The 14981-nt window shown below is 36.4% G+C and overlaps 1 protein-coding gene across 2 annotated transcripts in view; it reads left to right on the plus strand.

Annotated features, from left to right (window-relative positions):
* Positions 1-14981, plus strand: part of hoe1 (OCA2 melanosomal transmembrane protein hoepel1) — a 98639-nt gene that overhangs the window by 844 nt on the left and 82814 nt on the right. For both annotated transcript variants that reach the window (XM_069829454.1, XM_069829455.1), the window contains exons 2-3: positions 2741-2925; positions 10836-10952. In XM_069829454.1, coding sequence (XP_069685555.1) covers positions 2750-2925; positions 10836-10952 — 293 coding nt within the window. In that variant the 5' untranslated portion in view covers positions 2741-2749. The remainder of the gene's footprint in view (positions 1-2740; positions 2926-10835; positions 10953-14981) is intronic.

Consider the following 14981-nt stretch of genomic DNA (forward strand, 5'->3'; position numbering starts at 1 on the left):
TTGGCGAGATGAGGCCAATGATTCGTCGTAGTTTAATGTTTATAGTTCCACGGAGAGTTTGATTTAATATCATAATTTCATTCGGTGGCTATATTTTTATATTACTAGTGTGTAATTTTGAATATTAATTCGTAATTCATATTTCTGTTTCTTCTTGCAGATTGCGTTCACTTTAAATTTAATTTTATTATTGTTTTTTTTTTCTGCTATGAACTGCGTATAGTACAATTATACTTATGTGTCCTGGTTTCGACATATTAAACTGAAGTCGTATGTTTGCTTTCGTCCTCATAGTTTCATAAAAGGTAAATTTTATCCCTCTCTATTTAATGCTGTTTGAAAATGATTGCACGCAGCGTTAAAACTCAGGGATATTAATACAGTAATTTAAAATATTAGAAACGGGGGTTAAATATTCATCGACACAAGAAACGAAACACTTAAATTTTTTTATGTAAGGTGTTCCTATAAATGGTTGTATGTGCGCGAATAGGAAACAATGTTCAATTGTTAATTAAACAAAATGTCAGTAAATGTATATGTACAGCTGTCAAAAAAAAAGTGGCCGCACTAGTGAACAGCAAATATTTTCTAAGTCCACTTCGGGTCGCGGCGATGTTACACGATGTATGTGCTTGTAGAATCAGTACCAGAACTATGGAATTATTCGATATCTGCGTCTCGTAGACCAGCGGTAGAGTGCTCGCTTAATGATTAGAAGGTTGTGAATTCGGGCCTTGTTAAAGTTTTATTTTATTTTTTAATCATTCTTTAGCGATATAAATAATATTCAAGTTGTCATTTATATTGTTATCGTTCTTAGCGTTATAAATAAAAAGTTGTCATTTATATTCTGTTATCTTTTCTTATCGATACAAATAATATTATTTATATTTTGTTATTGTTCTTTTAGCGACATAAATAATATTCAAGTCGTCATTTATATTCTGTTATTGTTCTTTAGCGTTATAAATAATATTCAAGTTGTCATTTATATTCTGTTATTGTTCTTTATGGATACAAATACTATTCAATTTATTTATATTTTGTTATCGTTTTTTAGCGACATAATATTAAAGTTGTCACTTATATTCTGTTATCGTTCTTAGCTTTATAAATAAAAAGTTGTCATTTATATTCTGTTATCGTTCTTTATCGATACAAGTTATATTCAAATTATTTATATTTTGTTATCGTTCTTTTAGCGACATAAATAATATTCAAGTTGTCATTTATATTGTTATTGTTCTTTAGCGTTATAAACAATATTAAAGTTATTTATATTTTGTTATTCTTTCGTGATATAAATAATCTGTATTTTATATAAGTAGCCTAATTATAATATAAATAACTATTTTCCTTGTAAAATAGGTTACTTTATTTAAATAATTATATATTATCTTAAATTTATTAAATAACCGATATTTATCATTTTATATTCTGTTATCGTTCCTTAGCGTTATAAATAATATTCAAGTTGTCGTTTATATTCTGTTATCGTTCTTTAGCGATATAAATAATATTCAACTTATCATTTATATTGTTATCGTTCTTTTGCGATACAAATAACAGAAATTCAATATTAGGTTTGTGCCTACACAGTTGCATAATACTGGTGTTAGTTTTCTCTTTTTATATTATTACATTATAGGCTACTATCTTGAAACACAATAAAATGAAAAGGAGTGACGAGGAATTGAGCCTGAGTCGTTGACATCTAAATTCCGACGTTTTTCAGATTGAGCTACAGGGACACAAGTATAGAAACATTTGCGGAAAAATTGACCCAATCCCTCTCCAAGATTTTCTGATAATTTGTAAAAGCTCGTCCAGGATGCGAGGGGCAAAGGCTAATTGGAATTTCCCGGTCTCTGATCAGGTCAAAAATCCTGATAGAACTAATATTTAACCCTTGCGGTGAATTTCGGTGAAGTCCAGAGGACCCAATTAGTTAAATCCACCCTCCTCAGCTCCAAGCACGAGCCCCCTGGGATCTATTAAGATGCGAAAGAGACAGTGGTGTGCGGAAAGCAATGGGAAGTTACCGCATTTATCCTTCCCAATAGTGATAGTGATAGATTTATTGATATTAGTTCACAAAAGTACAAAACTTAATAATTTAAATAAGATCTATATACAAAAGTAGTTATACATAATAAATATACAATTTCCTAAACTACTTAATTTATCGCAAATCTCAATAATTTATTGGTTCAAACTGCACTTCCGTCTGGTTATCCTTCCCAATAAAAACTTCAAATATGAACAAAGGAAGCAAATCAAGCTTTCAGGTGTAACTCCTTGTAAAGTTGATTTGAATAATTTCGAGGGTAAAATTGTTCCGGGGCTGGATATCGAACTCGGGATCTTTGGTTAAACGTACCAACCATCTACCAACTGAGCTACCCGGGAACTCTACCAGACACCTCTATATCCACAACTCTGGAAGTGGGCTGACAACCGTCAAGCAACCAACATTGAGTGCACACTAACGCTGTGACTTAAATTGTGGTTTTCTGTTAACGAACAGTGACGTGTATTATGCAAATCAAGCTTTCAGGTATAACTCCCTGTAAAGTTGGATTTGAATAATTTCGAGGGAAAAATTGAATAGGTTTGAGGTAATAAACATAATGTCTGAATAGATATAGTACAATAACTCTTTTTTGAGTAGATTTCTTAGAATCAGGTTGTATTCATAACTTTATTAAGAGAACGCACGGAATTTATATGTGAACAGGTTTAATAAATGGAAGAGCTCGGCAGAAGTACAAGCAGGAGGTCCAGATGCAACACGAATAGCACAGGAAGCAGAAGTAGCAGTAGCAGCAGTGTGGATGGTTCGCCAGGACGTCGAAGTTCCTTTTGCCAGGAGCAGTTTCTCAATGATCTCCTTTACTACGAGAAACTATGCGCTCGCCACAAGTATGTTTGTTTTTATAACCACTGGAACTTTTTTGGACTAAATTGGTAAAATGTGAAGTCATTACTATGTTTCAAATAATGTTACATTTTTGCCTTGCAAGACCATCAGTAATCACGGTGATTCAAAATAAAAGGGCAGATTTAAATTTTGTATCACAGACGAGTTAGATACTATAGACAGGCAGAAGACCTCTGATAAGCGCTCCCTGCGGAGGTCAACAGTACTAGGGATCGTTCCCTACAAAACATGGCGGTCTATAGTAAAATAAAATAAATTATTATATTTTTCGGATACATTAATATTTAATTTAAGCATTTCGCTATAGGTTTTGTAAAAAGCTGATTTATAAATGAAAAAGTAATAATTAAGACTTAAAAATTTCCAAAAATGTCTCGTTCCCTCGGATTTAAATGAAATGTACCGTAAATCATAATATTCGTTTCTGGATAATTAAACCCTCTCAATACAGGTACCATTGCCCCAGAGAATTATAAGACGGACTGGGCATAAGCGAAGTATCTGTATTAATAAGTTTGTACCATCAAGAGTTTAGTATTTATTGTGTTTATAGGGCCTACACCAATTTTCTTTTTATTAATGCGTAGGGCCATTTTTGTTAACAAAGAGAAAAGTTAGCACTTGCATCACACGCAATTTGTCATTATTGTGTCAAATGTAAGAACAGTTTTATTCTGCAAAAGCCTCTGCCTAGTTGCGAGACACGTGTGAGATCAATGTTTGTTTCAAATTATATTAGACTACACGATGTCTCCATCACGCGACAATATTTGTTTCAAATTATATTAGACTACACGATGTCTCCATCACGCGACAATGTTTGTTTCAAATTATATTAGACTACACGATGTCTCCATCACGCGACAATATTTGTTTCAAATTATATTAGACTACACGATGTCTCCATCACGCGACAATATTTGTTTCAAATTATATTAGACTACACGATGTCTCCATCACGCGACAATGTTTGTTTCAAATTATATTAGACTACACGATGTCTCCATCACGCGACAATATTTGTTTCAAATTATATTAGACTACACGATGTCTCCATCACGCGACAAATCACGCGACAATATTTGTTTCAAACTATATTAGACTACATGATGTCTCCATCACGCGAAAAGAAGTGTAGCTAGCTGTGGCTCCTGTTGTTTCTGATAACAATGTTAATCGTAAGTATCTTATCGTTTCAATAAATGTGGTGAGTTATGATCACGAGTAACTTTCTATTAGTGTCATTCTTTAATTATTATGTTGCATGCTAAGAGGTTATTTGTAGTTTTAATAATTGCAGTTTTCAAAAGTTCTCTGTGTTAATTCCAATTTCAAATGAATTTTTCTCAATAACTTAATTATTGGATTTTTTTTTTTAATTTTCGCCAATACCTTTCCTATATTTTACTCCTATTAGTTATATACGTCGTCTCTCTTGAAATCACTTGGTGAGCACTGAATTACATGATTTCATATTAGGTTAGATTAGCTGTAAGATAATTAAATTTGTGACGAAGCCAAAAAATTATTCATTTTTCTTCTGCCGAATACATTCATCCGTCTTCAGGTGCTTTGCTTTGGTTGCATTGAGTATAGCTTGTCATTTAATATCCGGGCAATATTTAGTGAAACTAATAAAACATAGGCCTACAGCTGTTATAAAACGTAAAGTTTTGTGTGTATTTTACTTTTTACTTATTAACATATAGCCTTAATATGTAACTCAATTCACAATAATGCTAACTTCATCACAGTCATTTCCTACAATATCCGAGCCATGCCCCTTTGTTTTGACTAAGCAAAATATGGCGGACCAATGTTCAATTGTCTTCAACTTTCAGAGGTCTTTTGCCTATCTAGAGTATCTATCTCGTTGATCACAGACAAATTATCAAAAATAGAAACACATTGCGCATGTCAGTGGATAGAGGAAGGTTCAAAGTTTGGACACAGCTGCCCTATTGTTTGTTTATAGCAACATGGCTACTACACCACAGGAAGAATAATTTTGTGTGTTGGAATTCGCGAGATGTCCCAGGTAAAGTTAATCGCCATAATGTTCGAATCTGGGGGACAGAAAATTCGGCGTAGTCGTCGAACATGAAAGAGACTTACCGAAAATGAATGCGTTTTGTGCCATTTCTGTTCACAAAGTTTATGGACCTTTCTTCTTTGCGGAGCAAACTGTGACAGAAATGTCATACCTGGGCCTGCTGCAAAACTGGTTGTTTCCTCAACTTCCTGATGATTCCAATGACTTCATTTTCATGCAAGATGGCGCTCCGTCTCACTTTCACCTTAAGATGGGGCGTCATCTGAACAACACCATTCCACAACGTTGGATTGGAAGAGGTAGACAACAAGATCTTATGCAAATCTAGTCTTTCAGGTGAAGCTCCCTGTATTGTCCCACCTTTGGCAGCTGCTCTTGAAGATCTGAGAAATTGAATTGTTGAAGCTGTCAATTCAATAAACAGGGACTAATTGTTGCGTGTGTGGAATGAACTGGACTACCGTCTAAATGTTTCTCGCGCAACACATTGTGCTCGTGTTGAGTGTACAGTGCCTGTAGGATAAAACTTTGAACCTTCCTCTATCCAGTGGCCTGCGCAATGTGTTTTTATCTTTGATAGTTTGTCTGTAATACAAAATTGAAATCTGCTCTTTCATTTTGAATCACGGTGTATTATGTGTAGACAGGTAAAATATGAAATTTCGTATTCCAAATCATTCCTACTATCGATATGGGAAGAAGGATTTTCACGAATCAGGATGTGTAGAATATAGTTCTCCAAAAATATTCATATTTCATAATGTTTTGGTAAAGTTTACATCTGTAATAAAAATCTGATTTTGTACGATTTCCCCCTCCGTTAATATTTCCACAACTACAGAGAGAGCAACTACTAAATGTACATAGGCCAAATAGAAATGATCGGGACGAAATTGAAATACAAACTGCTGAGCCATTTATACCCGAACCCACGCTTTCAGAAGTCGAAATTGCGATAGAAAATCTGAAAAAGTAAAAGTCTCCAGGTATCGATCAAATTCCAGCAGATTTAATACAAGAGGCTGGAAGTGCATTATATAGCGAAATTTATAAACTTGTATTTGCTATTTGGGAAAAGGAAATTGTACCAGAACAATGGAAGGAGTCCATAATTGTACCTATTTAAAAAAAAATGACAAAACCAACTGTGGTAACTTTCGAGGAATATCACTTTTGTTGACGTCGTACAACATTTTGTCCAATATTCTTTTGAGAAGATTAACTCCGTACGTAGATGGAATTATTGGGGATCATCAGTGCGGTTTTAGGCGTAATAGATCGACTATTGATCAGTTTTTTTGTATTCGACAGATAATGGAGAAAAAAAATGGGAGTATAAGGGTATAGATTTCAAAAAGGCATATGACTCGGTTAAGAGGGAAGTATTATATGATATTCTTATTGAATCTGGTATTCCCAAGAAACTAGTTCGATTAATTAAAATGTGTCTCAGTGAAACATACAGCAGAGTCCGTATAGGTCAGTTTCTATCTGATGCTTTTCCAATTCACTGCGGGCTAAAGTAGGGAGATGCACTATCACCTTTACTTTTTAACTTCGCTTTAGAATATGCCATTAGGAAAGTTCAGGATAACAGGCAGGGTTTGGAATTGAACGGGCTACATCAGCTTCTTGTCTATGCAGATGACGTTAATATGTTAGGAGAAAATACACAAATGATTAGGGAAAACACGGAAATTTTACTTGAAGCAAGTAAAGCGATCGGTTTGGAAGTAAAAGACAAAGTATATGATTATGTCTCGTGACCAGAATATTGTACGAAATGGAAATATAAAAATTGGAGATTTATCCTTCGAAGAGGTGGAAAAAGTCAAATATGTTGGAGCAACAGTAACAAATATAAATGACACTCGGGAGGAAATTAAACGCAGAATAAATATGGGAAAATGCGTGTTATTATTCGGCTGAGAAGCTTTTATCATCCAGTCTGCTGTCAAAAAATCTGAAAGTTTGAATTTATAAAACAGTTATATTACCGGTTCTTCTCTATGGTTATGAAACTTGGACTCTCACTCTGGGAGAGGAACATAGGTTAAGGGTGTTTGAGAATAAGGTGCTTAGGAAAATATTTGGGGCTAAGCGGGATGAAGTTACAGGAGAATGGAGAAAGTTACACAACGCAGAACTGCACGCATTGTATTCTTCACCTGACATAATTAGTAACATTAAATCCAGACGTTTGCGATGGGCAGGGCATGTAGCACATATGGGCGAATCCAAAAATGCATATAGAGTGTTAGTTGGGAGACCGGAGGGAAAAAGACCTTTAGGGAGGCCGAGACGTAGATGGGAGGATAATATTAAAATGGATTTGAGGGAGGTGGGGTATGATGATAGAGACTGGATTAATCTTGCACAGGATAGGGACCGATGGCGGGCTTACGTGAGGGCGGCAATGAACCTTCGGGTTCCTTAAAAGCCATTTGTAAGTAAGTACTACAGAGAGAGGCAATGAAAAGTTACCGCACTAAGCAGGGGACATCCGGGAAACAGATTGTCCGCAATCCATTGCTCGTCTCACCGGTAAGCTGTAGCAGTGCGGGTGGACGTTCAGTTTCATTACGGCAGGCCTAAAATTTCTGAGTGGTGGGGATGGAGTGAGCGAACAGGGGGAAGCGTACTGTATTTCGTTGTCGAGTGGAGTTACAAATAATGATCAATAAGAAGTGTAGTAATGCAACACAACGTAATAACGTGCGCTCAACAAACACATTCCCTGCATAGTGCGGTAACTTTTCGCTGCGTGTCCCTGTACTACTACTGGGTGTTCATTTCAAAGTGTGTCAGGACGTCACTGTTGTTGCGTCACCGATTTGAACCGAGTTTCAGCTTATATGTCAGAGAAGTTGCCTATTATTCAAGGCGTTCAAACTGAACTTGAGAACGTGTACGGTGTAACTTGAATGTCGTAGCAACAGATGGCGGTCTGTACGGTCTGTGTGCTACCATAATCTCTTTCGAACTGTGTTTTGGGCGAGCAAGTCGTACGCAGGGTATTTGTTCATCGGTTGCGTACGGCAACATTCCACAACACAAATCAAATGCTCCGTGTCCATGTTGACCGTCGAAGTTAATGTCAACAAATACGTAAGTAATCGTCTTAACCATATCCCGACAGTACGTGTTTCCAAACAGTTCACATTCCTGCCACTACAGGCGTTACCGTACGTATCGGTACGTACTCTTCGGAATGAACGCCGTAGTTGCTAGGCAACTTCTCTGGCTCATAGGTAATACACCTCTGCGGAAGTGTAGGAAGATTGAATTCTCTAGGCTCATCGGCTAGCCACATGACGGCATACAGCGAGCCATGACACACTTTGAACTGAACACCCAGTATACCGGGCTTTCCGGACATTGCGGGCCAATAGACGTGTTTTCCACGAAACAGTCGACCTGGTTGGCGCAATCTGTAGAGTGCTGGCGTTCTGTGTCCGAGGTTGCGGGTTCGATCCCGGGCCAGGTCGACGGCATTTAAGTGTGGTTAATTGCGACAGGCTCAGGAAAAAATTCCGGCACACAGACGACGGTGATATGACCTAGGCAGTTGCGAACGTCGTTAATAAAACAAATATATATATATATATATATATATATATTTTTTTTTCAACGAAACACTTGAAAAACCCACGCCACCCGTTTCACCAACATTCCGGAATTCTCAAATGTTAATATAGTCTTCAGATTCCTTTTGAAGTACAGTAATTTAATAATTAGTGTCAATGAATTAAAAAAATCAAAGCAAATACGTGGTTCTCAGTCCACCATTGTTTATTCTCTCAAATCCAGCGAAAGTCTTTTCAGTGTTGCCATGTCTGCTTTTATACTTGTAAATTGTTTCAAATAAATTTTGTTATCTACTTAATTTCCCCTATTTTTTTTTTTTACTTCATGGGATTTTTGTTATACGAAGCAGTATTTACTGATAAGGTGTAATTTTTTTTTGCCAGACAATATAAGCGAAGTTACTTGTGTTGAATTTGTAACCAGTATTGAGTTCAGCCAATGGAAGAACTATTTTTACGATCTTTTGTTCTCTTTAGTGAAAAAAATGAGTTATTTAGTTCTTGCATTCAGGCGAGGAATTGGTGATGCTGACAAACTGTTTAATGCTGCAGATTTATAGTATTTTATTTGGTAGCACATGAAATATAGACAATCACAAATAAATACAAATGTAAGCAATGATATAAACATTCTCCAAATGGTTTCGGAAGTGAAATATTTTAGCATTGAAATAATTTCATATTTACGAAAATAAATGTCATATTTGTGCAAAGTTTTCATCATATTGTGCCGGTCTCTAATTGCAAAAGTTATAATACAATAGTACATTATGCAACGAGCCTATAATGATAGTAATTAAGACGCAAGTATGTTTGTTTATGAAACGAGCGCAAGCGAGTTTCATAATTTTCATACGAGCGTCTTAATTACCATTATAGGCAAGTTTCATACGACTGACCATATTTCTAACTTTAAATTATTCAAAAGTATACATTTTATCTGACAGAAGATCGGAAGTGACCTTGTTCATAGCTCTTGAATTGTGAGATGTGCGCAGACGCGAAAGTATTGAGTTTTTCCGAAGAACAATGTCATTGACCTTGATGTAATGCAGAGAATGTAGCCTATAACCTGGAAATTGATTTAGAATTGAAAAACTAGATGACAAATTGAATTTATTTGAATATTATTTACAATTAACGCTAATTATTATAGTAACAGAACATAACCTTCTCCGGCAGTATTGGATTTCCAGCCTCCGTGACGTTTCCCTCGTCTTTCGATTGCATATCCGAGAATAATCGAAAACCTGAACTTTAATGAATAGGTGTACTTTAATGACATGCATTAAAGGACTGCTACCAGGTGTATAATTACTACATTTCGGCATGGTCGAGCATAAAATTTAAAATATGTTCTGAGAATGAAAAATGGATAAAATAACGTTTATGCTCGACCATGCCGAAATGTAATAATTATACACCTGGTAGCAGTCTTTTAATGCATGTCATTAAAATGCACCTACTCATTAAAGTTCAGGTGTTCACCCAATGACAAGTCAGCTTTGTACCGTTATATTGATTATTCTCGGATATGCAATCGAAAGACAATTAGCGAAAAGTCACGGAGGCTGGAAATCCAATACTGTCGCAGAAGGTTATGTTCTGTTACTATAATAATTAGCGTTAATTGTAAATAATATTCAAATAAATTCAATTTGTCATCTCGTTTTTCAATTCTAAATCAATTTCCAGGTTATATCAGAGTAATCTTCATCTTATTCTCTGCCAAGGTCAATGACATTCAGCCTCGGAAAAAATCAATACTTTCGCGTCTACGCACATCTCACAATTCAGGTCAGTTCGCACATAACCATAAGAAAACCTAATTTTAAATAATTTCAAGTTAGAAATATGGTCGAGCTTGCGCTCGTTTCATAAACGATCATACTTGCGTCTTAATTACTACCATTATAGGCTCGTTGCATAATGTACTATTATACAATTACTGAACTATTATCATTAAAATATTAGACCTACACTTAAATTTGTTGACAATTCGATATGTAGAAATCTTTGTAAACCAATCAAATTGTAAACCCTGTTTGTGTAGAGTAGACATTTTCCTTAGGACATTTTGATATTAGACCAGAAAACAGATACTTTCTGTCTGTAGACATTAGTTTTGTAGGTAGTGTCCATGAATTCACCAAAATTAAACCTTGATTATTACAGCATTCTTTGTAAATAGTGATACAACGAAAGTACACATTTATGAAAGTATACACTGACATTGTTCTCGTATTTACAGCTCTAAACCGAAGAAGGCGAAAAGGAATATAAATTTCAAGAAAAACTTACCGTGGTTCATGAACCGCAACATTTCCAAACATGGACTTAATCCAGATACTTTGAAAGACACTTTGAGGTAAGTTTAGATTTCAATAATTAGCGCGTAATTCACATTGACATATTAGTTCTGATGAATCGTCAGAATTTGTTAATAAGATAACGAAATTAGAAGGTTCGCCATTTGATTGTTTACCTGTCATCATATCATAATCTCTTCACACGCACGCAAAATAGCCGCATATTAGCCATACCAACACATAAGACATCATCGAATTCATCATACAGAATCTCGCTTTCGCGCTTCTGGAATACCCTACCCAGTGACATCAGAGACTGTCGGAATTTAGTAGCGTTCAAAAGCAAACTTATTAAGCATTTTCTTACAGCGTAGAGTAGGTTTAATTTTTACTTAATCAATAAAAGAAATTATTCTCTCTTCTTAACTTTTACAATAAACTGTCTAGCTTTTATTAATCAGTTAATCTTTTAGTACTTTTATTTTTATTGTATTTGTAAATTTAATATTAATTGTAATTATAATTGTAATTGTATTCTTAATATTGTAGTTGTAATCGCCTGGTAGAGGGGAAGAGAGGGCCTGATGGCCTTATCTCTACCAGGTTAAATAAGTAAATAAGTAAGTAAATAAGTAAATAAATACGTAAATAAATAAATACGTAATTAAATAAATAAAGAAAAATAAATAAATAAATAAATAAAGAAATAAAGAAATAAATAAAGAAATAAATAAATAAATAAATAAATAAAGAAATAAAGAAATAAAGAAATAAATAAAGAAAGAAATAAAATATGCGAGTCCTACCAGAAGAGAGATAGAGGAGATGATTTATGGATTCGACGACAAAATGCTACTACATAGCCTACTCGAGTCTTAACGCAAAAAAGAGTGAAGTATCAGTAATGATGATCTTGTTAAGGTTTAGGTTATGGAATTCTCCACTAGTAGAGTATTTATTGGCTGTCCAGTTGAAGTAATTTAATAGCTGTCGTCAAGTTCGTAATAAGTTTGCGCTTACCTTACGAGGCTACGACTGGCTATCACTAGCGTTGCGCAAAGCACTGTTTCAGTTACTCAAATGGAATTCTAACGATTTCATTTGTTTCCAATATGATCGGACTAGTTGTCGCTCCGCAGTCTTGCTTAATGTCTGTAATTGTGTGTTGCCGTTACAAGAGTAATTTACCAGGTTTGTGAGCTTTTCTGTCGCCGTTTCAGTTGGACACCGTGAATTGCAATTAGTGAAAATGTTTTTCAGCTACAGTGAGGTTTGAAGTGCTAGCGGAGGTTCGGCATCATTCGTTGTATAGCTCGATTCAACGTTATTGGTCCCTGTCCTTGGTTGTGTGGCTAGTGAGCGAGCTGTGTGTTGCGTCATAAGAAAGAAATTTAATCACAAACGTGCATAGGAGGGGAAGATGGAAGGGGAAGAATGAAAATAATATCTATGCTCGAAGCTGAGGGACAGTCAAGTCAAGAAAATATGTCATCATGACATTGTTTAGTCAACAGACATAGTGGTTATAGTCCCGTCGCTCTAAATTCCGGCAGCCAATCACGTTACAGATCGGCTACATTTAAACGTGTGCGTCTTGTGATTCGCTGATGAAGACGTTATGCACTTCCTAAGGCTCGATAAATACTTAATATAATAGCCCGCCATTTTGGCTCTTTCGTTGGCGTTCGCAGAAAGCACACGAGGACGTTATTTGCCGCTCAATTATTTGCTGAATTACAGTGCGTTTGATTTATTATCATAGGAGCTACGACATGATAATGTTTAATGGTGCGGCAAATAGATTCCTTGTCTGGTAGCTCGCCAACGAAAGAACAAAAATGGCGAGCGATGCTACTTACCTATACTAAAAGCCAGGTTATGAACCGACTAAACCGGAAGCAACGTTGTGTTGCTCTCTTTCTGAGCTCTATTGCCACATAGTGGCGCGAGATTCAAAGCGTGTTCAGAGTTTGTCACCGATATGTTTAAAATAACTACTGTCTGTAGTTCTCGATAACACTATCAACAACATTAGTAATTAAAATTACTGTTTTTAAGAAAGCACGAGCTAATGACGCTGGTACGAAATGCGACTCGTAATGCACGTGGTACTGCAAATGAACTGGCTACACTGTCTCCGTGATTCCGTTGCCAGATTTTCGTTAGCAGACGACATTTTCACGCGAGATCCAATGAAAAGCTCCGTTCTCGTTCTCCCCTCCACCCCCACACTCAACGTGTCATCACTGCACAGGCTACCCCTCTAACCCGCACTTTCCTCTCGCCATCCCAACTACTTCCCGTTTAGTCGGTTCATAACCTGGCCATGGATAAATATATAATAGGATGCGAAACTTAACGAGTTTCCTGTAACACATACTAGAGACGCTGTTGTAGAAATTGATCTTGCTGCCATCTATTTTCGGGAGAGGCGTTATTACAAATAGAAGCGCACCAGTTAGCGAAAAGAGTAATTACTCCACGCATTTAGCAGCGCACCTGGTGACGAAAATGTTAAACTGTGCAGAAAGTATTCCCTCCCACCCTCATCGATATTCAAAACTAACCCAATTTAAAATAAAATATTTACAATTTTATTCCTCACAGCATATTCTACTGAAAATTCTTACCGGAGCCAGCAGGAAGATGAAAGAGACGATGTGTTTTACACTACCCGATTAAAATATAACCTGACAGAGACAGAAAATAAAGCAAAAGGTTAGATAATTGGGATTGTATTCTTTGAGTATTTATTGTACAGCACAATGGAAAAGTCTGCAAGAACTACGTAGATAGTTCAATTTATTATATTACTATTACTTTACAATACATTCAACACTATTTTTACAACGTCCATAAACATCACTGTTCAACATACACTGCTTATACATACACGTATCACTTTATGTTCACTTATTAGTAAGTTTCAGTCCGCCATCTTCTCTCCTCGACTCTCCCATACAATATCTCGAACGGATAAATAGAGAACTCTCAGTAATGTACCCAACACGTAGTTCTAATGTTCACTACCTACGACGTCGGGCGCTGATCACCTTATTTCAGAGCACCATATCTAGATGGGGTTGACCGCAGTTTCGCATCCTATTATATATATATATATCCATGACCTGGCTTTTAGTATAGACTTTATAGAGCCTTCACTTCCTAAGACGTAAGCAAAGAGGAGGAGTCACGCCGGGAATAGCAGCGTCGCGACTATAGTAACGGGATGTGTGGAGGGATATTGTATTTTAAGACTGTGTGTACGGCGGCATGATGAGGTGGTGTTAGGTGTTACGACTGTGCGGCCTGACCTGTGTGACCCAGCCCGACAGTAATGATGAGTAACTCGATCTTAGTCTATCTACAGTACTATTATTTCGTCGTGTGAATGAAAGAACTAGGTAACTCGAAAATTGCGTTTTTTAGTTACCTCTTTTATAGCATAGCAAAAATCGCACAAAATGTAATGCAAGAACTTGGTAATTGATCGAACGATACCAGAGACATCTATTTTCCAATATAACAAATGGGTAAATGAAAACGAGACATATTCCTTAGTGCAATAAATAAGTAAATAGGCAATGCCACAAAATATGAAAAATCAAGTTACCTAGTTCTTGCATTCACACGACGATTTAGTCTTGACAGTCGCTGGCAATGTGCGTCTTGGCCAGGCGAGTCCATTTAGTTACGCCAAGGGGTGTTTGGGTTAGTCACTCGCTTGCCTTCGGAGCGATCGGATGTCATGCGTGCGGTAGAGCGGTATGTTTCTAATACAGTTAAGCTGTACTGCATTACTTTATCGGCCGCTCGCCCTTATCTCTACTCCGGAGCTCTCCCCACTACTCCTGTTACTTCCCCTCTTTTGCGTCGCCGAGCTGTGAGGACTAAATAATCGGTCTGTACTTACTTCTTGCAGGGACCAAAATCCCTGAATCAAGCTGTAGAGAAACCGAACATTGGCGCAAATATGGCGGCGTGCGAAGATCTGACTTACCGACATACCTTGCTCGCGTCTCGCAACATTCATTTTGGGTTAGTCAGACGACCCTTCAAGCCTAGTCTAAATCCAGTGTTCGAGTGCA

The sequence above is a fragment of the Periplaneta americana genome, chromosome 6, assembly GCF_040183065.1.
Source record: "Periplaneta americana isolate PAMFEO1 chromosome 6, P.americana_PAMFEO1_priV1, whole genome shotgun sequence".
NCBI classification, from domain to species: domain Eukaryota; kingdom Metazoa; phylum Arthropoda; class Insecta; order Blattodea; family Blattidae; genus Periplaneta; species Periplaneta americana.